This window comes from Barbus barbus (assembly GCF_936440315.1).
Source record: "Barbus barbus genome assembly, chromosome: 1".
Lineage (NCBI taxonomy): Eukaryota > Metazoa > Chordata > Actinopteri > Cypriniformes > Cyprinidae > Barbus > Barbus barbus.
The window spans coordinates 40327212-40352696 of NC_136729.1; the positions used below are offsets into that span (position 1 = coordinate 40327212).

A 25485-nucleotide genomic window follows, 5' to 3' on the forward strand; every position below is an offset into this window, starting at 1 on the left:
AGGGGGAGGGGAGGGAGGCAGGGAGATGCTGAGGCAATGACTTTTCCTCTTATATCCTGCAAGGGCATGGAAGTACACATTTCTTGCTGCTTAGCAAGTCTGCATCGGACATCTGGGATTTCATGGGATGCACTATATACGCATCCAGTTCTGAGGCTCCTTCAGCTGAGGGGCCTGAGCCACAGAGACGCCCCCATGGTCACAGAAGCAGGACCTGTCGCACCCGTGACCGGTGAGGCCACAATGCAATGTCTCAAGAGTCTTGTGTTTTTCAATGAAGCTGTTGCTCAGATGCATAATAGTATGTCTACTGGCTGTTGGCCTATACATGTATCTTTTATTAATGCTGAACTTTAAGCTATTTAAAGCTCAACTGATCTGTGTAGTTTGTGTTCATGCTCAAACACATCAGGCTGTACTTCTGTGCGCTTTATTGCTATCGGTTCTCAAATTTTGTGCATTTTCACTTCGGTTTTGATCTCCTTGAACATTTCAATGTACACAATCTTCACTGTGTGCATTTGTTATCTTGGTTTTAAATCTATTTCCAACAACTACTAGCCTAAATGAAATAACCTTATTTTTAAAAATGATTTGCACATTAACTCTTTTTTTCAGAATTTTGTCAGCCCTTGTCGACTAGGAAAACGAATGCTTTAACGAGCAAATGGGTATTTATTCAGATGCTCATCTAGTCAGTCAGTCTGTGTAATGTGTGTGTGTGTGTGTGTGTGTGAGCAGTAAATCCAGCGAGAGTTCCTGAAGCTTCTTAATAACAGCACGAGTCTCTAATGCTGCTGAAGCTCCGGCTCGCTCACTATCACACTTATGACCCTTTATGAGCTCGGGTAATGCTGGCTTTTTCTTTACACTGACTCACCTCTATGGGACACGTCGAGCGAGGGTTTGGATATTTCCTGTCCGTCAGGTACGTGTCAGCTAGCGCTTTCTCTCAACTCGCTATATTGGCGAACGTAGTGACGTCTTCTATTTTGAATCCACAGGTATTGTTTGCGCGCGCACAGGCTTAAATTGATTATTATCGATGCATATTAGTTTGATTTGTGGTGATGATAATCAATTTATTTGATCATTGTGATTTAAGTATTTGAAGTTAAATTTGCATTGACCCCATTCCACATTAGCCTAAATTCCTGATTTAGTTCCAACTCCAAAGTCTGAGCCACAAGCCGTTGTAAAATATAGGCTATAGAGTAAAATAAATATCAAAATACTACGCACATCTGTGACTGCACACTAATTAAGTTAATGTTAGCATATTAATGTACCAAGTTGCTACGTTTCTTGGCAGTCGTAAACCCTCAAGCACGCGATTTATTGGCATAGGATTTTTTTTCAGATTATTATTATTAATAAATAGTTTGACATTTACTATGTTTATTATGTTACATTAGGGGATTCGTTCTGAAGTGTTGCATTACTGATTTTAGAAATGTAGGATGCTGTAAATTTATTTAGCCTATTTAACTTTTACATCACAACAGTTTTAATTATGAGATATGTCTCGTCTGCATACATCTAGCCTAGTTTTCTAAAATCTAGTTTTACTATACAATTAAACACCATACATTTTCCCACTCTAGTCTGTACCAAACACTTGACAGGATTATTTTTATTCTGCAAGTCATGATTGGTCAAAGCATATCCACCCTATACAAACTTTATATAAAGCATTAGCCTATGTTTATAAATGGAAAGGGCAGTGGAGCAGGCCCTCAGGAGCTAAGACTGAGTTAAGACTGTAATGTAGGTCACTCACAGGGAGAGTTTACTGAGTCTGCTAATTGCTTTACAGTAATATGTCACCATATGTGAGATATGACAGTCACGAACTTACTACAATAACCATAGTTTTTGCCAGAATACCAAAATCAAAAATAAGGTGACACATTTTATGCATATGGTTTTACAGTAGTAACAATAAATGCAGTAACTTGGGTATTTTGGCAGAAAATATGATCACGTTTATAAGGGCAGGGGAAGCTAAACGTTGGTTGATTGTCATTGAAGGTGTTCCAGCATTGAAAGAAAGAGTGGCTGTCCTCAGTTTAACTGTTGTTACTAACAAAAAACACCACACAGGTGTTTTCCAACTGGCATGTCCTCACAATACAATGTGGATACAAAAATGGCATAATGCAGTGTGAATGGCTTGCAAAGTATCCATCAGAAAGCTCTCTTGTGTGTCAACTGTCTGGGGTGCAGTTACAGCCTGCAGATATACATGAGAACAGGCCCATTAGCCTCCTGCAGTACAGCTGCCTCTCTGTTATTACTGTGAACCCCCCTGAGGGCCCTCTACACAAATACAGCCAACCTCCTGTCATTGCCTGCTGTAAACCATTAACATTAACAAATTATAGCAGTTCTTTTTACAGTTTTTTTTTATTTATTTTTTTGAGCATTTTAGTTACTATGGCTTGTGACTTACTGTACCTGAAGAGTTGTAAAACTATATTAGTTAAATGCTTCCTTCTCAAGCATCCATGCCTTTTTTTCAGCATGTGCCAATTTTGTAATCAGTGGCGTTGCCAGGTTTTAAAAAAAATTTGCGGTGTGCCTTTAAGATAGGCTTCTGTGCCTGTAGGCTAAAGTTGAATTGGCTAAATGGAGTAGCAGTTATCCTGTGATGTTACAGCCTAGTAAACACACTAATATAGAGAGAAAGAAGAATGAGGGGCCCTGATTTACCTTCCACATTTAGGACAGCTCTGTCATTATTAAAGGCCTCATATCATGAAATAAAACAGTTCAAAGTGCTATGAAAACAAACTTTGAGAACATGGAACTATAGGATCTGTTGAAGCGAACCGACCTCCTTCACCAGACAGATGAGTACATCAACACATGATTGTCCGTTTACACGTAAAAGATGTGATTGCTTTTAAGATTACACATAAAGCATGGCTTCCCCTGGAAGTTCTTCAGAAATGTAGTTGTGACATGTTTATCAGTGTACAAATAATATACACTATAATATACATCAGTGGTTATCAACCTTTTTGACTCCAGGCCCCCCATGTATAGATGTTTCTGGTACTTCTGCATCAATGATAAAGCTGCTATTTTAACTGTTTTATTTACAGAAACTATGAGTCGTAATATATGAAAATAATGAAATAATAATAATAATTCATGCTTGTTATGAACAGCTGATTTTTTCCCCCAGTCGTCCGTGATCAAAGGATACAGAGGTTTTCATTGTTATTGTTTTTTACTCTCAAATGGATTTTCACAAAAAATTATTTCTATCTGATAATTGTTTTTACAGCTTGCCATAAAGAAAATTTATATATCAAAACTTCCATGGCTTTAGTAATTATTTATTTATTTTTGTTAATTTCCATTTATGTAATTTTAATTCATTGATATTGTTTTTTTTTGTTAATTTTTAAATATTTTCATATTATTTATTTAGTTAAAGTTGTTCTGTTGTGCGTTTTTGTTGATTTCATTTATTTTTTTAGTACTATTTAATTTCAGTAATTTTTTGGGTAAATTTCTGGTTATAATTTTAGTTTTTTTAATAATAGTAATCCTGATTTCAATTACTTTTCCAGGTCTACAAATCACACTTTTAAAATTAGCTCATATATCAAGGTTTTCCAAAGCTGTGGTAACCCTTCCTAAATTAAAATGTCAGTTGTTGATGAAACAAATGAAAATAAAAAATGTTAAATTACATCTTGATTTTTAGTAATTTTTTTGTCTTATTTGAAATCATCCTGCTGCCCCTTGCAATTGTGCATGTTTACATTTACATAACATAATCTGCTTTTTTTTCTTAAGTCATGGATTTCAATAGCGTAAAGATCATTGGACAAGATTTATAATAAAGTATAATATAAGTCAAAACAGCAAATTTGCTGCTGTGTGAAGGGAAAGCTTTTTTAAAAGGCACAGCAGCACAAAATGCCCTTCATTCTAACGATCAGAGAGAGTGAAATAAAAGGTTATGAAAAAACAAAATTATAATGAAGAATATATTAACAAAATATGTATGATATTTGGGTAACTGTCATCCCTTTACCATTATCATGCACTGGCTTTTTAATCCTTTTGTCTATGTATTTCTCTTTGCATTTTTAAAAACATAGTAGGTTTGCAGACCTTGCACCTTGCCCTCCTCTCATTTCTGTCCTCTAGATGCATTTTGCACTATGCCAGCAGGATAACTGCTAGTTAAGCGATTTGGAGGTGCAGTACACCAGCTGCGTATGTGCGACATAGCAGCATGCATTAATTCTCGAGGGTGCATTAAGCAGTGGATCAAATGATGTGACCTTCAAAAACAGGAAATGGTCTGTCAGTGCACACACAGATACAGCCTAATGAAGCTTCCCAATTAAAGATAACAAGGGAGAGAATAGGCCCAAGCAACATTCAGTGTTAATGGTGACAGTAGTGCAGCAGTGGTCCATTTATCACACCTTTTTAACTGCACTCCAGAAATAGCAGGCGCTTTTTTTGCTGTGGGAAAAGACTAAATGTTCGTGTTGGCTCATTAGAAGTGTGTGTGATGTGTTGTTCTGTGTGTGTCTGTGTGTATTCCAGGCCTAAGACCATGAGTGATCATCTGGATCAGGCTGAAGATGTTGGGCTGCTAACACCTCACGATCAGTCAGAGCCCTCAAAGGACGATGACATGCACTTCAGGCAAGTTACGACTTGACTGGTGAAAGTAGATTCAACTTTGCCTTTATCTAATCTGGTTTCTGTGTGGAGTCTTGGAAGGTGTGGGTTTCCCACAGTCATAAGATGCTTCTGTTAGTCTTCAGTGTCATTTTCACCCTATAATACAAGTGATTTGGAAAATAGATTGTGACCAGGAAGTCATAATAAATGGTCAAATCAAGAAGTGACACACTCTCACAAGGAAACATCACTTCACACAGAATCTGTTTTTGCTTCACTTTCTGTGACTGGTCTTATGTAAATACTAAGCAAAAGGGTTTTAATAATTTTTTTTATTTTTTTGTGATAAATGATCTTTTTTTTGACTGTTCACATAAAATGAATACACAACACTATGCATTATTCCGGCAAAATATTTTTTTAATTGGTTGCAGCCCTGTAGGTTCAGTACAATCACTCACTTAATCAGCTGTCCTTTCAATAAGACCATCTCATGATAAATATGTTCTCATGATTTTTACTGAAAAGCATGTTCACAAATAGCTCTCGGTTTATTATGATCCACTCTTACTGTTTTGTTTTGAAAAACATATGGTACACGCTTGACATTGATGTGGTACCAGTAAAAAGTCTGGTCACACTTCTACTATTATTACTATATTACTGATGGTAAATTCATCCAACTTGACATAAATGCAAGTGTTATGCAGTGAGGAAAATTTTTAATCTAATAAAAGATCATTTTAAAAAATGTATATGTTTTATGAAATCTGTTCCTAGGCAGAATTTATATTAGTTTCCAAAATCATTTTTAAGCATTTAAGCTTAAGCCTTTTTTCAAAAATAATTTTAGAATAACAATAAACAAACAAACAAAAAATCCTCATGTGACACTTAATAGTTCACTCCAAAATAAGCTATGCTGAATATTTATCCACCTGCAGGCCATCCAAGTTTGTTTCTTCAGATGTGAATATATCACCTGCTCACCAATGGATCCTCTGCAGTGAATGGGTGCCGCCAGAATAAAAGTTCAAATGGCTGATAAAAACATCACAATAATCCAATAAGTAATAAGTACAATAAGTAATGCACACGATTCCATCAGTTCATCAATGTGAGGTAAAAAGTTGCATGTTTGAAATAAACAAATCCATCATTAAGACTTAACTTTAAATGAGTCCTCTATCCACAATACTGCTTTCTCCAGTGAAAAAGTGTCTGAATCAGGAGAGAAATATGCACACATCAAGCACCGTTTACTTGTGAAAATAGTCCAAAACAGTTCTAAACATATGTCAGTGGATTTTGAGTAAGAGGACAATGGGGATTGAATTTTATGAATTTGAATTATATTTGTAGTGCACATCTTATATAAGGCCGTTCTGTGATGGAGTGTTATTGTAGGAATCTTTACAGATGGGGTGCACTATGTCATGTGCTCACACTGTCATCTGTTCTGTTCAGAGAGCTGACGTCCACGGGGCGGTATGACTAACAGCTCAGTATCACAAAGGCTGTATTGTGTTTCCTCTGTAAAAATCCAAGTTTGACGATCTTTGTCCCCTTTTACTTGCTTCTAGATGAATTATTGACCGTACACTGCCGCTGGGACATATTCCCTTCCTGGCTCTAGATGCATTTTGGCTGTTAATCAGCCTGCCTATGCAGAACCTTAGCCAAGGGCATACAGACACCCTGCCAGTCTGGTAACTCTCCACCTCCGCAGGCAGGGCAAGATGAGCCTGCAACTGTGACATGCTGCAGTCACCATACGCCAGAGCCCAGCATAATAAGAGAGCATGACTCATGTCTGGATAGCACACAGTTCCAATTGTAATATCACTCTATTTATATCTTTCTGCCATTTTTAAGGTATCTGCAAGCAGAATCATTAATTCTGCTTAAATAACAAAGATAAACTTGAATTTCAAAGTAGTTTGAGGCACCTGAATGAATGGTTATTGATGTGAGACACAGATGTCTTTAAAGATGGTCTGTAAATGCCATGATACCAGAGCCAAGCCTGTTTAAAAAATTAGCTGTAATTTTACTCACCTTCAGGCCATCCAAGATGTGGAGAAATATAGCATTACATTTGACTGGTACGCTTGCTCACCAATGGATCCTCTGCAGTGAATGGGTGCCATCAGAATGAGTGTTCAAATAGCTGATAAAAACATCACAATAATCCACACGACTCCAGTCCATCAGTTAACGTCTTGTGAAGCGAAAAGCTGTGTGTTTATAATCTAGTTGCTTACAAGCGACAGTTCTAGACAAATATATTGGTGGATTTCGATGTGAAAGTATAACAGGGAATGGTCTTTTTCACTGGAGGAAGCATTATTATGAATTATGAAAATACTCATATTTTGGCCAGAAGCTATAGTTTAAAGTTAAAACACCTTAATGATGGATTTATTTATTACAAGCATGCAGCCTTTCATTTTACAAGACATTAACTAATGGACTGGGGTCATGTTGATTACTTGTGGACTATTGTGATGTTTTTATCAGCTGTTTCGACTTTCATTCTGACGGCACCCATTCACTGCAGTGGATTCATTGCCCTGAAAGATTCTCAGAGGACCTATTCCACTCCAAATCTGTTCTGATGAAGAAACAAACTCATTACATAATGGATAGCCTGAGAATTAGATTTTTTTGGTAACCTGTTCAATTTAAGCGAGATTTCTTTGCCTCCAATACTATTAGAGCTACAAAATACACTGGGATACTGAACATTTTTGAGTATGAAAAATATGGCCCTGAAAAAGCTATAACCGCCATGAATTTATTTACAATAAGTCCTCATAAGCCTAATTTGCTTGCAGGCCAACCTAATTAAATATTGGCCATTGCTCCCAAACACAATATGCAGATTTGCCGACAGTTTGTACAATAGACAGAGATTATATTAAAGCACTATACTACATTTCACTAACACTATAGCTCAATGTGCATTTTTAGATATTTGAATGCTGAAAGGGATAGTTCACCCAAAAATGAACATCCGGTCATTATTTACTCACTGTTATGTTGTTCCAAATCGGTATGACTTCTGTGGAACAAAAAAAGATGATATTTTGAAGAATGTTGGTAACCAAACAGTTTTGGTTATGTCCACTGCATGAATAGTTTTCAAAATATCTTCTTTTATGTTCCACAGAAGAAAGAAAGTCATACAGTTCTGAAGTGGAGACATATATTATGACAACATTTTCGTTTTTGGGCGAACTATACCAGGATGTGAATATATAGTAATTACAGTTACATATACTGACAAAGGCAAGGCGTTATGAAGCAAGCAAGCAAGCAAATGTTTATTTATTTAGCACTTTTCCAAACAAGTTAATGCAGTTCAAAGTGCTTTACAAGCAAGAAGGAATCAAATTCAAAACAATAGAATGCACCAAATACAAAATAGAAATAAACTATAATAAAAATATATATAATTAAAATTTAAAATTTAAAACAAAAACATTTCATTAAAGGAAAAAACTTATAAAATATACTAAGATTTTATATGAAGAGGGGGACAAAGAACATTTGATGTGTACCTGATGTTTTTTTAATTGATTTTTTGTCGAAGGCAAAAGACAGTACATTTAAAAAACTATGAATATGATAGGCCTATGACTTGTATTACATACTGTATACAGACAATTTGTATTTTCTGCACACCATATTATTTCACATTAGGTGGGTAGAATGCCATTCTGAACATGGTCACGACTAACTCGCCACACAGGAAACCACATCACATGTTGCTTCACACAGCATATTGTGTTTCACACACTACTGAGATACTGCTGGCGATTTCTATTTGTTTTTATTATTGAATTAAAGCATGCAAATGTTTGTAACTCAGTTAGCGCTACATGAGGCATTGTTTCTCTGTTGAAATGGCGACAAAAGGAATATAGAATCATCTATAATAGCCTCGGATGTTCATTTTTATTGGATACAGCAGCACAGTGCAGCAGAAACAGTAGCGGCCTAAGGGGACATAATATTGTCTTCTCAGGAACAATGATGTGTGAAAAGAAACATGTTTCTGTTGACGAGTGTGGGTGTTCCCTGTTATGTTGAATGATGCTAAAAGCATAACATGCATTTGTCCTGTCAGCAGCAGTGAGATGTGCGTGTTTGTGCCAGAGGACTCTCTGCTGCACTCTTGGCCGCGTGCCTGTGTTCCCACAGCTCTTTCTCTTAGGGGCCGTACAATAAAGAGAGTTAGTGTCCAGAGTTTCTGACAGCCTCTGATGTCATTAGTTGTCATTATTTCATTCTGGGCCGTCATTGAAGTTGACATTTTTTATCCAGTGAAACTTACAGGACGTTCTCACTGCAGCAGAGTAGTTTTAAAGGTGAAGTACATCAGGTGTCCCACCCTGTTAGCCACTAGACAGATATACAGGTGGTCCCGCTTCAAATCACACCATCGGTTGAGCCAAAAGTTGACATGTCAAACCTGTAGCCCATAAGTTACCAAGCCCAACTCTTAACAATCGGGCAATGAGAGTAATCATTGTCTCTCATCATCGTCAGCAGCTTTTCTTTTCAAAACTTTTCAAAACCTAGGTTTTAAATGAACTTTTTCCAATCACCAGCCAATTTGGCTACTAAATATTTGAGATACCGGCCATCGAGAAGCTCTGCTAGCCCAAATGGATGGCATTCAGTTTTACTAAAGTCAATCATTGTTTGATTGACTTTAACACCATAAAAATAAATAAAAATGAAAATGAAAAACAGTTCTCAGTGACTTTTCTGATAAAACAGCTTTTATTTTGTTGTAATGTCAAAATATAACTCACTCCAAAATTAATGTTTAATTGTAAGCACATTGATTGATTAAGTGATCTGCTGTTTCCTAACAAAACTCAGTGATGTTTATGATACATTATAAGGGTATTCTTAGGTAATTTTAATGAATTAATAATGCATTATAAAAACCTTATATGTTGTATCATCTCATAAATAAGCATAAGACGTTTTAATGTACTTATTTGTGGTTATAGCTTTTAAGAGTATGATGATTTATAACACAGTGAACACTTTGCATCCACTTATGTTACAATGGATTATATGTCACATATTTATAATGTATTGTAAGTCTCATATGTTGCCATTTTTGAAGATCTACATAATTGAGTATCTTATTAGTGTTTTCACTGTAAAATGACAAATACACAGTCTTCATGAAAACATCCAAAAGGCTTTATAATGTGGTCTTATTTATAAGTGGTCTTTGTATGCCATAAGTAACTTCACTGTACTTAAAATCAGACAAAGACCAATTATAATAATAATAATAATTTTTCTCAAACAGCCATAAGATCAGATATCAGATCAGAGGAATGTGTACACTTGCTTTGCGCTATTTTATTTAGTAATATTAGTATGGTTATTTCGATGGTAACCTTTAGAAAACTGTTGATAAGTGGCCTAATGGTTAGAGAGTCGGACTCGTAATCGAAAGGTTGCGGGTTCAAGTCCCCGGCCAGCAGGGATTGTAGGTGGGGGGAGTGAATGTCCAGCGCTCTCTCCACCCTCAATACCACGACTGAGGTGCCCTTGAGCAAGGCACCGAACCCCCAACTGCTCCCCGGGCGCTGCAGCATGGCTGCCCACTGCTCCCGGTGTGTGTTCACGGTGTGTGTGTGTGTGTGCATTTGTTCACTACTCACTGCTGTGTGTGTGCACTTGGATGGGTTAAACGCAGAGCACCAATTTCGAGTATGGGTCACCATACTTGACAATACGTCACGACTTTACTTTACTTTACTTTACATGTAATCTAGCAGTCATTGGAGTATTAGTAGTATGTCTGCTAAATATCTGCTAGCACTTTATTTTGATGGTTCCCCAACAGACATTCTACTGACTATAAGCTATTTTTCAATTATTATGCATACTATTATTATTACGTCATATTCTACCAACCCTTAACCTTAACCTAAGGCTACCAACACTCTGAGAGTTAGTTGACATGTAGTTGCAAAGTTGCTTATAGTCAGTAGACTAAGGGGACCATCAAAATAAAAAACACTTCTATTAAAAAACATTGCATTTTTCCATTTGAAAGTATTACAACTGACCTTAAACTAGCTCACAGCAAAATTAACATTAATCTCACAGGAAACAAAAAAACACACACTCAACCTCTCCTAACCACTCACAAGATGTCCTAAGATACTGTCTTAAATAAACAATGTCAAGATATGAGATAATCCATCATAATATATAATGTGTAAGTAATTATAATGCCTTAAAGAGTACCTTTGTGATATATTATAAACACGGGCACGGGCTTCATAGAACGTGTTACCAATATGTTTAACACAAATCCGTTTGTACAAAAATCTATTTTATGTGTCATGTTAATGTCTTGAGCTCTTCTCTGGAAACGTTATTAGTGTCAAAGTCATAAGCTTCATGTTATGGGATGGCCCTCTGCCTCGGGCCTGAGCATGAGCATATTTGGAGGGCTGGGGATCATCGGCTTGTATGTATTCTCTGTCATGAATTCACCCTGAGGTTAACAAGGCTGTTTTTGAGCTTGCCAAAATAAATTGCATATTGTGTAGGAAAATATCCCTTTTAGTTCACATAATGTGCTTTCACCATAACATTCTCATTTAAACTGCATCATGTTGGATATCCAGGTTCATATTTTTCCAGATCCTCTTACATATTTGTTTTTGTGTCACAGGGTGCATCTAATAGATGATCTGTCATATGAGGATGTCAAGAAATGCTATCGTGGATCTGTAAGTACCAGATGACATACAGTTCAATTTAATTTTGTCCAACCTATAAATACAGTGACCCAAAAAACAGAACCGTATTTAAAATTGTCTGTATTTAAAATAAAAATATATTATATATTATATAATATTTGTAAGGATTTTAATAAATTTTCTATAAGATTCAATATTTTTCCCATGTTCTCGGGTTCTGTTTCATGGCAAAAACCAAGAAAGAAGAGCTTTACAGCTTTCTGTTAATATTTATGTTAATTGGAGAAAGATGTGCTTTGCCCGCAGATGGTGTAGTTACAGTATCTACCAGCAGGGGTTAACAGGCTCATGCTAACTAGCAAAACCTTGACCTCTGGTCATAAACAACAAAATATGATCTCAAAATTTGATAAAATCGAGTCTCTTGACTGAGATTTCATAAACAAAACCTCTTTATACAACCAGTGCTGTTTTCTGGGCGAGAAACATATCCTTCTTTAGTTGTCATGAAGTGGAAAAGACACCACATCCAAGGAATGACCCAGCATTTAGCAATTATTTTTAGCCCTCTGTTGTCATAGTGATTTTTAGTGGATATACCAGCCCGATCTCACGGTAATTCGTACATATTTTACAAGGTCAAGTCAAGTCACCTTTATTTATATAGCGCTTTTAACAATGTAAATTGTGCCAAAGCAACTGCACAATATCAAAAAAGGAAAATAGTGTGTCAATAATGTAAAATTAAAAGATTAAAAAAAGATTTTCAGTTAAAGGCATTTTATTATTAAGTTCAGTGATGTCATCATCCAGCTCAGTTCAGTTTAAATGGTGTCTTTGCAATCAGGCCGACGATATCGCTGGAAATGAAGTGTCCCCAACTAAGCAAGCCAGAGGCGACAGCGACAAAGAACCAAAACTTCCATCTGTGACAGAATGGAGAAAAAAAACCTTGGGAGAAACCAGGCTCAGTCGGGGGGCCAGTTCTCCTCTGGCCAAACGAACCAGCAGTTCAATTCCAACTGCAGCAAAGTCAGATTGTAAGGGCTCAACTGGTTCCAGTGGTCTTTCCCGATGGCTGTCTAAGTGGCGGGGTCCTCACTGGGGATCTGTCTCTGGAGCTCATCTCGGTGTCCTAGTCTCCGCTGACGTTCAGGGCTGTAGAGGTCAGGGCTGGGTGCTGATCCACCATCTGATCTGGATACGGACTGGATCTGGTGACTGCAGTGACCATCTGGGCTGGATACGGACCGGATCGGTGGCTACGGTGACTGGGGATATGTCCCCGGGGCTCATCTAGGTGTCCGGCCTGCGCCAACGATCAGGGCCACATACATCATCTCCCGGTGCCGATCCACCATCTGATCCAGACACGGACTGAGAAACAGAATAGAAACAGACAAATATTAGCGTAGATGCCATTCTTCTTATGATGTAACGAGTATATCATGTGTTATGGGGAGTGTTCCCGGTTCCGGTTGATCTAATTAATGCAGCCTAACAATCCTTTATGATATCATTTATCAAATCATTTACAAAAAGTGCTTTTGTAGAAAGGGACCTGATATTCAGTAAGCCAAGCTTTATCAATTGTTTCTCTGTATTGTAAACATTTTTTACTTGTTGAACATCAATTAAATTGTTACTCTTAATTTGGTTTGGACGTTTTCTGTATTTTCTAGTTCAGGGAACAGACACAGTCTCTATAGTGTGATATCTAGGTGAAGGAGTCTCTATGTGCTGAGAATTAACTGACTTCTGTGACGTAAGGCGGCTAGCAGACGGTCGATTTAGCCAGTCTGTCTGCTTCCTGACCTGGGCCCCAGTTAGTCAAGTATGAACTCTAAGACTATGTGCCATATTTCTAGAGAGAAGAGCGGCACCACCCCAGGAGGGATGAACACCATCTCTTTTCAACAGGTCAGGTCTGGATAACAATCTTACTGAATTTACGTTTAGCATTAGCCAGCACTTTTAAATTTGCCAAGATGTCAGGCGTTCTGGCTCCCGGTAAACATTGGACTATGGTGGCTGGTGTCTCTATTTTCACGTTCCGTACAATAGAATCGCCGATAACCAGAGCACTTTCATCAGGTTTCTCAGTGGGTGCCTCACTGAGTGGGGAGAACCTGTTTGATGTTCTGATCGGAACGGAAGAGCGGTGTTTTGACCTGCGACTATGCCGCATCACAGTCACCCAGCTGCCCTGCTGCACGGGCTCAACCGGAACCGAACAATGTACAGGACTCCCTGAGCTAGTCGCATCCAAAGCAGTATCTACAGCCCTCACATTCTTACTATCCTCAACTAAAGTTTGGATGCGTGTCTCTAATTCTGAAACCTTCTCTGTCAGCCTATTTCCCTGCATTTATCACATGCAAATCCGTCATCGCCGACAGAGAGAGATAAACTATACATGTGACATGAAGTGCAAACAACAATAGCAGGAGAAGAAGCCATTACTCACCGTGACTGATGAGTGATACCAACTTAACTTACCACTTACCACTGTTGTTTGATGAACTCGTGAAAAACGGAGCGAGAGTGGAATGAAAACGGAGCAAGAAAAAAGAAAACAATAATAGGCGCGAATAGAAACGCGAATGGAACCGCGAGTAACAAGCTGATGCGCTGCACTTAAAATGCAAACGATCAAATTAGTTAGATTAGTTTGATAGATAATACCAGAAATATGGTGGGAATTAAGTTATATATTATCACTTTAAACAGGTGGCTAATTCGTATGAATTCGTACAACCTCACTTGTGCAAATTCATATGATTTTTGCTAAATCGTACGTATTTTACAAGTTGCCAATTCTTATGAATTTGTACGAATGGCCTACACCTAACCCCGCCTCCAAACCTACCCATCACTGGGTTTAGACAAATTGTACTAAATCGCACGAGTGAGGTCGAATGAGCCACCTTTGTAAAATATGTACGAATCGGTCGTGATTCACTCATGTGTCCTAGCAGAGTAACATTCAACACATTAACCACTTTAAAACAAGTTTTTCCAAAGTTGTAAATAAAGATTATTGGAGTATGTTTTACAAGATAATATTTCAGTGTGTTACTTCTTGGCTCTTTGTAATTATTTGTGTAAAATTACTGCAAATTGCTGCATCACACATTTATGTCAGTGTATGAACATATTCCAGTAACATTTGACAAGCAGAAAATGTCACAGTGATGTTTGCCAACAATAAATTAATTTTAAAATTACAGTTTTTGGAAAAACAACTTCGTATAACAACTTCTTTTTGTAAAACTGTGTCATATTTCCTAAAAATAAATGCAACTTTGTTTAATATCTTGTTATCTAACGAAAAGACGATGAAAGTCTCTTACATTTTTAGTTGTGACTTAAGTGTCCAAATACGTTTTGGGTCTCTGCACAAATGATTTTGGTGCTTGTCTTAGAGTAATTTGGTAGATTTTAGAGTAGATTCTGTGACCACAGCTTTGCTACTCAGGAAGTTTGGGTGAAGGTCACAATGAAAGATACTGTCACACTGCACCTCCAGGCCCCTAGCCTTGGTTATAGAATTAAGACATATTGCTTTTATTACAGCTTATAAACAGGCAGTGTAGTTATACAAGCAGGGTTAAAAATTGGACTGGATCAGCCCATCTACATAATGAACATCCATCATCCTAATGATCTGTTGTGCATCAGTGTGCTCTGAAACGCTCTAAGCTGCAGGAAGCAATAGTGAGAGAGTGCTGGTGAATACAAATGTGCTAGAAACAAGCCCACAAGTTTTTCCGTCAAGGTGCAGTGGGTGTTTCTGCTGCGTGTCTGTGACAGGGCAGTGAAGAAAGAGAGAGAGCGAGAGAGAGAGAGAGAGAAAGAGAGAGACGCTTCTGAAGTGAGAAGAAACGCTGTGTTAGCTCACAGGAAGAGGTCGAAGCTAAGTTGGCTCTTTGGTCCTGGGACAGTGGAGAGGGACAGGGTATCTGTGAGGCTGCCTCTCGGTTGGTGTGGAGTGTTTGTGTCTTGTCAGAATGCTCAGCTTGGTGCAGAGCTCATATCCCTTACGAGAAAGAGCCAGGCTGCAGAAGAGCTGTGCGAAGCAGCTGATTTCTCTTTCCTCTACTTCCTCACAGACTGTCAGCAAGTACAATGCGCAGTACCACAAGCTTTTCCAGAGCGTTCCCAAAGAAGAGCTCCTAATGAAAGGTAAGTTTATCACTCTCCTTCCACTGCATCCTCTAACATATTAGTTTGCTTCTCCTTGTAAAGTGACCTTGTGAAATGATCAAATAATTATTTTAATAGTGCTACTCTAGCTTCCTCAGTAACATTTTGCAGTTGTTTTAATTTATCTAAAATCAGACTGGTGCACATGCTGCGTTAATAAAAATGTCCATTAGCGGTGGGCAAAGATCTGAAAACACTAGTTAATAATACATTTACCACTAGTGAACTATTACTAAAAATGCTTCATAACATGTTTCATATTTGTATTATATTATATTTATATATATATATATATATATATATATATATATATATATATATATATATATATATATATATATTATTATTATTTCAATTGTTTTAAAATCCTAAAACTTTTATTTCAAGGATTTTAAATTACCCTTATTTTCAGTCATTTGAACAAAATTAATTTTGTGTTCATCTTGATGTTTGGTAATATTATGCTGTTGCAATCTGTCTGACATTGATATCCAGATGCTTTGGGCTAGTTCAAGTGAAACAAGACGTCAGAATTTGATGCTGTTCAGTATCTGCTTGCATGACTTGCAGATCTCTTGTATAAGTGCACTTATGACCCGTTCTTTAGTTTACTCCTGCGCCCTGCTGCGAGACATCCTGCTGCAAGGCCGACTCTACATCTCTCGAAACTGGCTGTGTTTCTACGCCAACCTCTTTGGTAAAGACATCAAGGTGAGCGCCACATCTATGCTGATGATTATTGCTGGGATAAACATGACTAGAAAGTTCATGCCCAGGAAAAAGGTGTAATTTGTGTTAGAAAATAGTGTCATTTTTTTAACATTTAATTTGAAAACTGAACATCATATCAAATGATATTTTCTTACAGTACCCAAAGTACTGAGGCGTGTATATAAATAGCTGAGTACATTGTGAAAGTATCAGTTTCAGTGTAATTTATAATAAATCAGGTTTCTGTGTAGTAAGAATATATAATTACAATAATGATTGCAAAACATGGAAAGTTTAAAATTGTTAATACAAATATTATATAGAAATTGTAATAGAAAAATAAAATAATAATAAAAACTAATTAACCCATTAAATTCTTTTTAAATTTGATGTTTTGTGCTTGTTACATTTAAAATATTGTGAAGATCAGTGCAGTAATGTCTGAACGACCCAGAAAACAACACAAAACGGACTAGTTATTGTTTCTGGTTAATAAGATTTTAGCATCATAAACTCGAAAGGAATAATCACATAGAACAAATGAACAAATTCGTAAGGAATGACTGGTGTTTTGTGAACTTTTGGCTGCACACCACGTTGCAGTTTGTTGTGCTGAATTAAGCGTAACATTATATCCGTCCTTTGTGCACCACGTTATTTAGTAATTAGATGTAGCTGGTCCAGTTTCCATCCTTGAGAAGGAAAATGTTGTGTGCAAGAATTTGTAAGTTAAGATGGACTTTGAAACTTTTTCCTTTCTGCCACTTTCTCTTGCCTCTCAGGTGGCCATTCCTGTTGCATCCGTGCGGTTGGTGAAGAAACATAAGACAGCAGGTCTAGTTCCTAATGGCTTGGCTATCACCACAGACAGCAGTCAGAAGGTACGTTTCCACCAGGTTCCAGGTCATTGACCAGCAGATTGAAATACAAAGCTTTGTCAGCATATGCTGTGGCGCTGCTGCAAAACAGTGAAAATGCAAATAGATGCAACACTGAGACGAATCTATGTCTTTAGTCAGCATATTTCACAACTGTCAGCATTTATACCCTTTTGTTTAGTTGATTCTTGTCAGCGAAGTAAGACTGGTTTAGAAAAGATGACCATTATTCAGTAGTCTGACAATTGGCCAGTGCAAAGAATTGATTTGTTATTAGAAATTATGGTCTTTATTATTTGGTGATTGATGTTTCTTCTAAAAGTTCTTGACGATGAATAGAAATGAACTGAAATGAATCTGGATGACATAGCTCAGACCATTTGGTCTTGTAAAATTCAGAGATCATATTGAAATCTTTTGAAAAGTTTGATTTGCAGACTCTAGTATCTTGCCAAATCTGTGCACAGTTTGTGTCTTATTTGATATCTCTAGTACTCGGGGACATTAGGAGGCCCTAGGCAAAATTCATGTTGGAGGCCCCACACCTCCAAATAAAAACAAATATGATCCCTAACCTTTTTATTTATACAACATTTACAAACATTGTGTATTTTTACTGATACAGTAGAAAAAGTTGGAAACATTACTATTTTAAATGTTTTTGAAAGAAGTCTCTTACGCTCATCAAGCCTGGATTTAGCCTATTTGAATGCAGCTTCCAAAACACAAAAATAATAAGCCGAATAATATTTTCTATATTTGATACAATCACACCAGTGATTATTAAAAAAAATATGAAATATGATTTTAATGGGAGTTTTTGAGAGTGCTTGAACTCTAGACTGTCAGTGAAAATGTTCTTTGAAAATGTAATGTTCTTTAACTTACAATGAAAGTGTTATGATAAGTAGCCAAACTTACAATGATTTTGATATTCACATTAAATATAAAGTAAGTCGTATTAAAAATATGTTATGGCATGACACCCATATCTGTCACTTAAGTAAACAGACAAGTTTTTATGCATAGTTAATAGACTACATTAGGCTACTTTGACCATTAAAATCTAGGTGACAATCAAGATATTTCATGATGTAGTTAATGCGTTTGGGAATGTTTGGAATAAAAAGGAAAAAAATAAAACAAGTGTTATTGTGGCTGCTGTGTGTCACATGACAACCCCATGAAAATAGACACAAATAAGATATATACTATAGGAAGAGTAGGCCTAAACAACTATAAGGTTTTGTGATTGTAGACTTGATTTCTCTTCCATTTAATCTCATTAATCTCTATAGGAAATTGACTGACATTTCATGTGTAATTTTTCTTTCCGTTGGTTGTGTCAGTGGACTCAGCATCAAATTATTTTCAGTTAAGCTTATAGTACTGAAGAACTTGTGGAATATAGCAGTTGAAAGTGTCTTGTTGGACATTACTTTGAGGATTAAGGCCTGTGAATAGTCAGTAATTCTAGATTTCTTTAAGGCAGTCATTTACTTCCTGTACAGTGAAAGCAGAACAAAATGACTTGTGAAAAATAAATATAGCTGCTATGTTTATAATTCGTTACTTCACACCCCTGCTACTATGCATTCAAGTTAAGGATACAAAATAACTAAATCATAAAGTTTGAATGGTGGCAATTCTTTTATGCAGTTTATAAACAAGTGAATGCATGGAGCTAACTGCAAATTTTCCAATAGCAGCCACTGCCCTATGCAAACATGCTTTTTAGATGTTTTTTCATGTGAACATGCATGCAAAATTTGGGTATGTTTGAGAATTTGTTTAGTCATTCATGTGCACATAATGTCATTATTTTTTGACTCCACTTGAAGGTTGCATTTGTTTTGTACTAATCCATAAACCTGTGCCCCTCATGAGATCGGCTTTCATGCACTCTTAGTGTTCCCAAAAAATATGATCCTTTTCCTGGTAGTGAGATTATATGTGACTATATTGTTAAATTAAACCGAAGTGGTTTGTCTTCATACTCTGGTTATGCACACTATCGCTCGTCTCTGCTAGAAAATCCAGCTAAAACATTTTAAGGTGGGAATTGTGTTTTAAGATTAGAAAAAGGTTCTGTTTAAATGTTAATGTAAAATGTTAAAAGAAAATGTTTTTTTTTTTTTTTAAAGAACTGTTTACTGAAAGCTTCTTTAGGGAATCCAATATAGTTCTTCTATATTAACATCACTGTGAAAATCCCCTTTTGGAAACTTTATTTTTAAGAGTTTGGTCCAAGCTGATTTAGGTGGTTGACCAGACAATCAAAGGTATTGTGCTGAAATAACAAGGTTTCACCAGCTTGAAGTTTTGGAGCAGGTTAGCTGTATTTTTGAAGGTCCAAGATCTTCCAGCATAGTTCCACTATTAAGCACCTAAACTGGCTTAGAGCATCTAAGTCTAGCTTGGACTAGTTTGAAACCGTGTTTAAAAACACACCATCTATAGCTGGATTTTCTAGTAGGAATATAAGTGAACATGCCACATCCACCATGTACTGTATTATAGCCGCTGTTTACACTTCTTCACTCTATTGATGATATGTTTGTGTCCTTTCCACCCACAGTATGTGTTTGTGTCTCTACTGTCCAGAGATAGCGTCTATGATGTGTTGAGACGCATCTGCACACATCTACAGGTGAGAGTTTAGTCAGTACCTCTGGGCTATTGTGTTGAGAACATGTAAACAGTGTTAGCCTAATGACAAGTGGGCTTTTACCATGTCATTCAGGTCAATGGGAAGAAGATCCTAAGCCTCAAGCAGTACATGGAAGAACCCAACTCTTTATCTCTGGTAGGTTTGAGAGTCTAGATTGTGAAATGAGTTGCGTTTTATTCACAAATTTGGTAAAATTTTCATTCACAATATTGCCACCCAATGAAAACAAGCTGCAAATGAATGTTTATATAAAAGTGCACTTTCAGTGGGCACAGTTCATGCTTGGTGAATCCTAGTGTGACCTTATTTCCATGTGCCGGTGTAGGATGAGTTCCCTGTCCCTGAAGTTTTCCCTGTACCAGATGAGTTTCCTCCAGTGCTGAAGTGGAGGAGGAAGCCATCAGTTGTGTCTGTAGCTTCATCTCTTCCTGACTTACTGGGAAACTCCACCGCCAGCCTGAGTGCCGTAGACGCCCCCTTCCAGACAGACAAACCTCTGGAGGGTGAGTGACTGACCAGAAAAGGTATTTAGATATTTTTTGGAAATGATGCCATAGTAATACTGCGTTATGGTTTCATGGTTTTCTAAAGTATATATATATATATATATATATATATATATATATATATATATATATATATATATATATATATAAAAATTATTTTTATTATTTTATTATTTTTTTCCAGAATACCTAGAAGAAACATGTAAATAGCACATACATATATAATATAAATATCAAGAATCAAAATCTATCCTAGTATTGCCACACACACACTGCCTTTTTTGTTAGGGGTAATGATGGGTTCGAAGTTATGAAATGTTCAGTATTGCATATTTTATATGTATTTTGGAAGTTTTGCATGTTCCGTAATCTGAGTTTTTGGAAATAACTCCTTTTTGAGTTTACACAGGGTTCCCATAGTCATGGAAAATATAAGGGAATTTTAAAACTGTGAAGTAAATAATATTTCATCAGCTAGATATTACTTGGTGTTTAAGTAAAACTGGTTTGCGAGCTGCATGATGACAGTGTCTGTTGATCTGTATACTGCTTTAAATCTATTCATTCAAAAGATTGGTGCTTACCCTCAGAAATCTCTGTAAAGTGGTTTTAAATAAAATTTCTACTAATTATAAACAACTGGCAAGGTCATGGGGACAGGGGAAGTCATAGGCATTTTTAGTAAAAGTAATAATAACAAAATAAATAAAAATATATATTACAACCATAACATCTAATACTGTGGTGAGAAAAGCAAAATCAACCTTGATGTCTATTTTGACTTTATATGAGATTAGAAATCTAATTTTTACCGCAATAGATTCATGAATGCAAAAAGTTAATTTATTTTTACAGGATGAATAATTGGCTAGCACTTACTGAAATTAACATGTAGTGTAATGAGATCATGCAACAAGAATATAACATACTGCCCACTGATGAGAGAAAAATTCCCCTAGCTTTGCACATTATCAGGTTATTTTTGTGCCATTCTTGCTGATGGTAAAGCCAGGTGAAATTCTGCAGTAGCCATGAGCAGATTAATTTCTCAGACCAGACTGGCAGTTAATGTTCCCATTTTATCAAATGTTTCTCAGATGGAATGAAAAAATGTCCATTAAATGATTTTGTTCTGTTCGGGAACACTTGAGTTTGACGTCATGTGTCTGCTCATGTTGTGAGTGCTTGGTTCTCTCGGTGTGTGTGTGGACATGAAGCAGGAACAGTCCTGTTTGTTCATTATGCAATACAGGATTAAGCCCAAAAGTAGATTTTAGAAAGTAGAGATAAAACATTAAAATACCAGCCTCTGCAAAGACTAATAGATGCTATATTTTTAAATGCTTGTTTGTGTAATGTTAAAAGCCATTTTTTGGGCTAAGGGTTATGGGTAGATCACGTATAATATAGATATTATATTTCAACATATAAAAGTCTATAAAAATCAGTTAAGGGGACTTAACTTAAATCATTGTGTCATGCATTTCCTCATGCAGTGATACTGCTCTGTCCATTTCAGATCAAAGTCTGGAAACCAAGAAGATGCTCCTGACGGAGACAATACCAGAACTGGGCCAGATGGAGTACCAGCTACTGAAATTCTTCATCCTGCTGTGAGTTTGGCTGGACAATCCTTACTATGTGACCATGCTTGCTTTCTCACTCGTGCTTATATGCTGTCACAGAGACTGGTGTGTTGTTTGAAGACACCTAATTCAGTGGTTTGTCAACACAAAAAATCACCTTTCATTTGACGTATGGGTACCGTATCAAAAGTCTTCAATTGAAAATCAAAGACCGAAAAACATTTGTGGAAAAAGTATGCACATTTAAACGTACTTCAGTAAAAAGTCAACTTTTTTCCAAGCTCTATAAATAGACCAAATCAAGAGGCAGGGGAGATTTTCTCATTACTTGGACTCACAAACTTGCATTTGCTTGCCAGTCCACCTGTTCCAGTAATCCGTCCCCATCGTCATGAGGCCTGATTTATGTAGTTTATGTGGTGCAGCAGGGATAAACTCACTGGACAAGTAAAGTGCCATGCATGTAAACTGGCTGTCCAGTGGATCACACAGGGCCATATGCACACGCCAGTGGAGCCTGCTGTTGGTTTTCAGAAAAATACTCTACTCTGTATAAAAGAGATGTTACCAGAAGAATTGTTTAAAGAAACAATCTCAGTAGAATAAGATGACAAATTGGGACCTGCAGATTATAATTATTATAACAACAAATTCAAACAAACACCCCACCAAATACATTAGGAGTTAAAAACATGATCAGTTTTCAGAACCTTAATTATTAAAACTATATATTACAGTTGGACTATTTTCCATTATCCATATCATATGTGAACCTTGACCACAAAACCAGTCATAAGTAGCATGGTTATATTGTAGCAATAGCCAACATTGTATGTATTGATTTTTCTTTTGTGCCAAAAATCATTTGGTTATTAAGTAAAGATCATGTTCCATGAAGATATTTTGTATATTTCCTACCTATCAAAACTTAATTTTTGATTAGTAATATGCATTGCTAAAAACTTCATTTGGACAACTTTAAAGGCGATTTTCTCAATATTTTGATTTTGTATTTTTTTTTGCACCCTCCAATTCCAGATTTTCAAATAGTTGTATCTCAGCCAAATATTGTCTTATCCTAACAAACCATACATCAATGAAAAGATTATTTATTTATTTTTATTTATTTATTTAGCTTTCAGATGATGTATAAATCTCAATTTCAAAAAACTGACCCCTATGACTGGTTTTGTGGTCCAGGGTCATATATCATATAGTATATTTATAATATAATATAATATAATATATATTACAGTAAATATTCAATTTATTTTATTATTGATATTCAATTTATCCTTATATTATGTTATATTAATATATTACAGTTAAACTATTTACAATTGTCAACCTATATTATATAAACAACATAATGTGTATAAAATTTGTATCATAATAATAATAATTAAAGTAGAGCTTTTTTCAGAATTAATATTTATGAATATAAAATTGTCTGAATTTTGTGATTTAAATTTTTTTTCCACCAATGAGCTGGTCCCACACAGACTTTTATAGTGTTCATGCATGTAGCAGTGGCCATGATCATATGTTTAAGTTGTATTTCCCTTAAACATGAATCACAAAGAAACTCACAACATTGCCATCTAGTGTCCAGCTGAACATACATAAAGGTTCTTCGTGATCTCAATTAGTTTCAAGTGAGTCACGTACACTTACAGTGTTCTGGTCTTCTATTTCCATTTGAAAAGCAAGCTGTTTATGTAAGTCTGACTTCTGCCCCATAGCATTATCCTGCTCATCCTGTCGTCGTGTTACCTGGCCTTTCGTGTCTGCAGCCTGGAGCAGCAGCTCTCTTTCCTCAGCAACAACCCTGCACTGACTCTCAGAGAGAGGTAAATGTAATTCCACACTTCTTTCGTCATTCGCTCCACTCTTACAGATCATTTACCAGTGCTGTCTGTCTGCCCACACAGGTAACTACTGACGGTCACCACTGCACTTCACAGGGAAGTCGGTCCAGCGCTGGCGCGCTCTCTGTGGCCACCTTGCAACTATGCAAACAAACTCTCTTATGTATTTATGCAAAGTCTGTCTCGGATTGTGTTAACAATGAGCCTGACTTAGGAACAGAAGACTGGAAATGTTCTCATTCTTTGAAGAAAGGACCTGACGGCCTACACAGAATGTAGACTGCAAGCCCTGTTTATTACAGTGATGGAATATTATGGAAGGCTCTGTTTCCACCAACAAAAACTCTTCTTGTGGTCACTTGTCACCTAATAAGGGCAAATGTATCAATCACTCTACATCAAACCAGTTGAATGACTTTCAATAGGTTATAAATATCTTGAATATGTATAGCTCAGGATCGGATGCAGTACGTTTAGATAAGATTATTTTATTTATTTATTATGCAAGCCACTTGCCATGTCCTAGCTCTTCCAATAGGATTTAGTTGACAGCATCATAAACATATCTATTATGTCTATATAGTGTGATCAGGCCATCATCAGTCTTACTATGTGTTCACAGCTTAATTGGCTCAAGTCAGTGACCTGGGCAGAATGTTTATGGCATATTGAATGTTTACTCAAGTAAATCTTGAAGCTGTAGAATTCATGGACAATAAAATAGTGCATTTTCATGTACTTTCCAGAGGTTATCATTGTGATGTCATTGATTCCTAAAGCCTATTGTGCAGATGTTTAAGCATGTAAATCCTGACATATAAAACAAAAGTAAGAAAATAATTTCTTTTCAACGGAGCGGTTTATTGAACCACTGAAGTTCACTGAAGTTTGCATTACAGTATGTGTCATATTTTATACATCAGTCTTTATGGCTCGTACAGTATAATATAGTGAGAATATGGCAAATATTAAAATATGGCATTCTAAAGCAAATCAAAGTTCTATAGATTTTATTGTGAGATGCAAATGCTCTCAGATGGCACTCTCAGTTTTCTTGTTCACCTGAGATGCAGGATTCCAAACACAGGACAGTTTTAGAATAAAGATTAATGTAGGGCATAATGCAGTATGTAGGCTAATTATTATGAAATACACTTTGCAATTGCAAATTTGTTAATGTACATTTTATACATCTTTTTTATAAAAGAAAAAAATTGACATCTTGACCACAGGGAGGTAGCGTTACTCAACTCTCTGTGATTTAACTCAGTTTACAAAGAAAATAAAATTTAACAGAATAATGCTCCATTCACATTTTCACATAGACTTGGTAGGCATTGCGGGGAACGCCCACAAAAACGTCATATGCGTTCATGTTCGAAAAGTTGCTGTGTGGCGTTCTGTACCTCTAATGAGTTAAAAAAAAAAATCCCGAAGATTTATATAGCCTACTGCCGAATAAACAGACGGAGGTAGCACAATCTGAGCGGGTAGCACACAACATCAGAACTCAGACAGCAGTTACAGAATTACAACGTATGAAACATATCAAGCTTAATATTCATATTTATATGCACTCCAGATAGACTAGAGCAGGGATCCTCAAATCTGGCCCACTCCTGCAGAGTTTAGCTCTAACCCTAATCAAACACAC

General features: G+C 36.4%; 1 protein-coding gene across 2 annotated transcripts; it reads left to right on the forward strand.

Moving 5' to 3' along the window:
- Positions 1–24650, forward strand: LOC306874035 (GRAM domain-containing protein 2A-like). Of its 2 annotated transcripts, none has more exons than XM_079423748.1 (12): positions 1–232; positions 4576–4677; positions 11378–11435; positions 15518–15590; positions 16219–16322; positions 17105–17203; positions 19779–19850; positions 19944–20006; positions 20197–20374; positions 21897–21990; positions 23706–23813; positions 23895–24581. In XM_079423748.1, the coding sequence occupies exons 1-12, from the start codon at positions 123–125 to the stop codon at positions 23896–23898; spliced, it is 1065 nt and encodes a 354-aa protein (XP_079279874.1). In that variant the 5' UTR covers positions 1–122; the 3' UTR covers positions 23899–24581. The 2 variants fall into 2 exon arrangements, with proteins under 2 accessions (XP_079279874.1, XP_079279875.1); XM_079423749.1 differs by lacking the exon at positions 1–232 and adding an exon at positions 752–928 and having other exon boundaries at positions 23895–24650.
- The last annotated feature ends 835 nt before the right edge of the window (positions 24651–25485 follow it).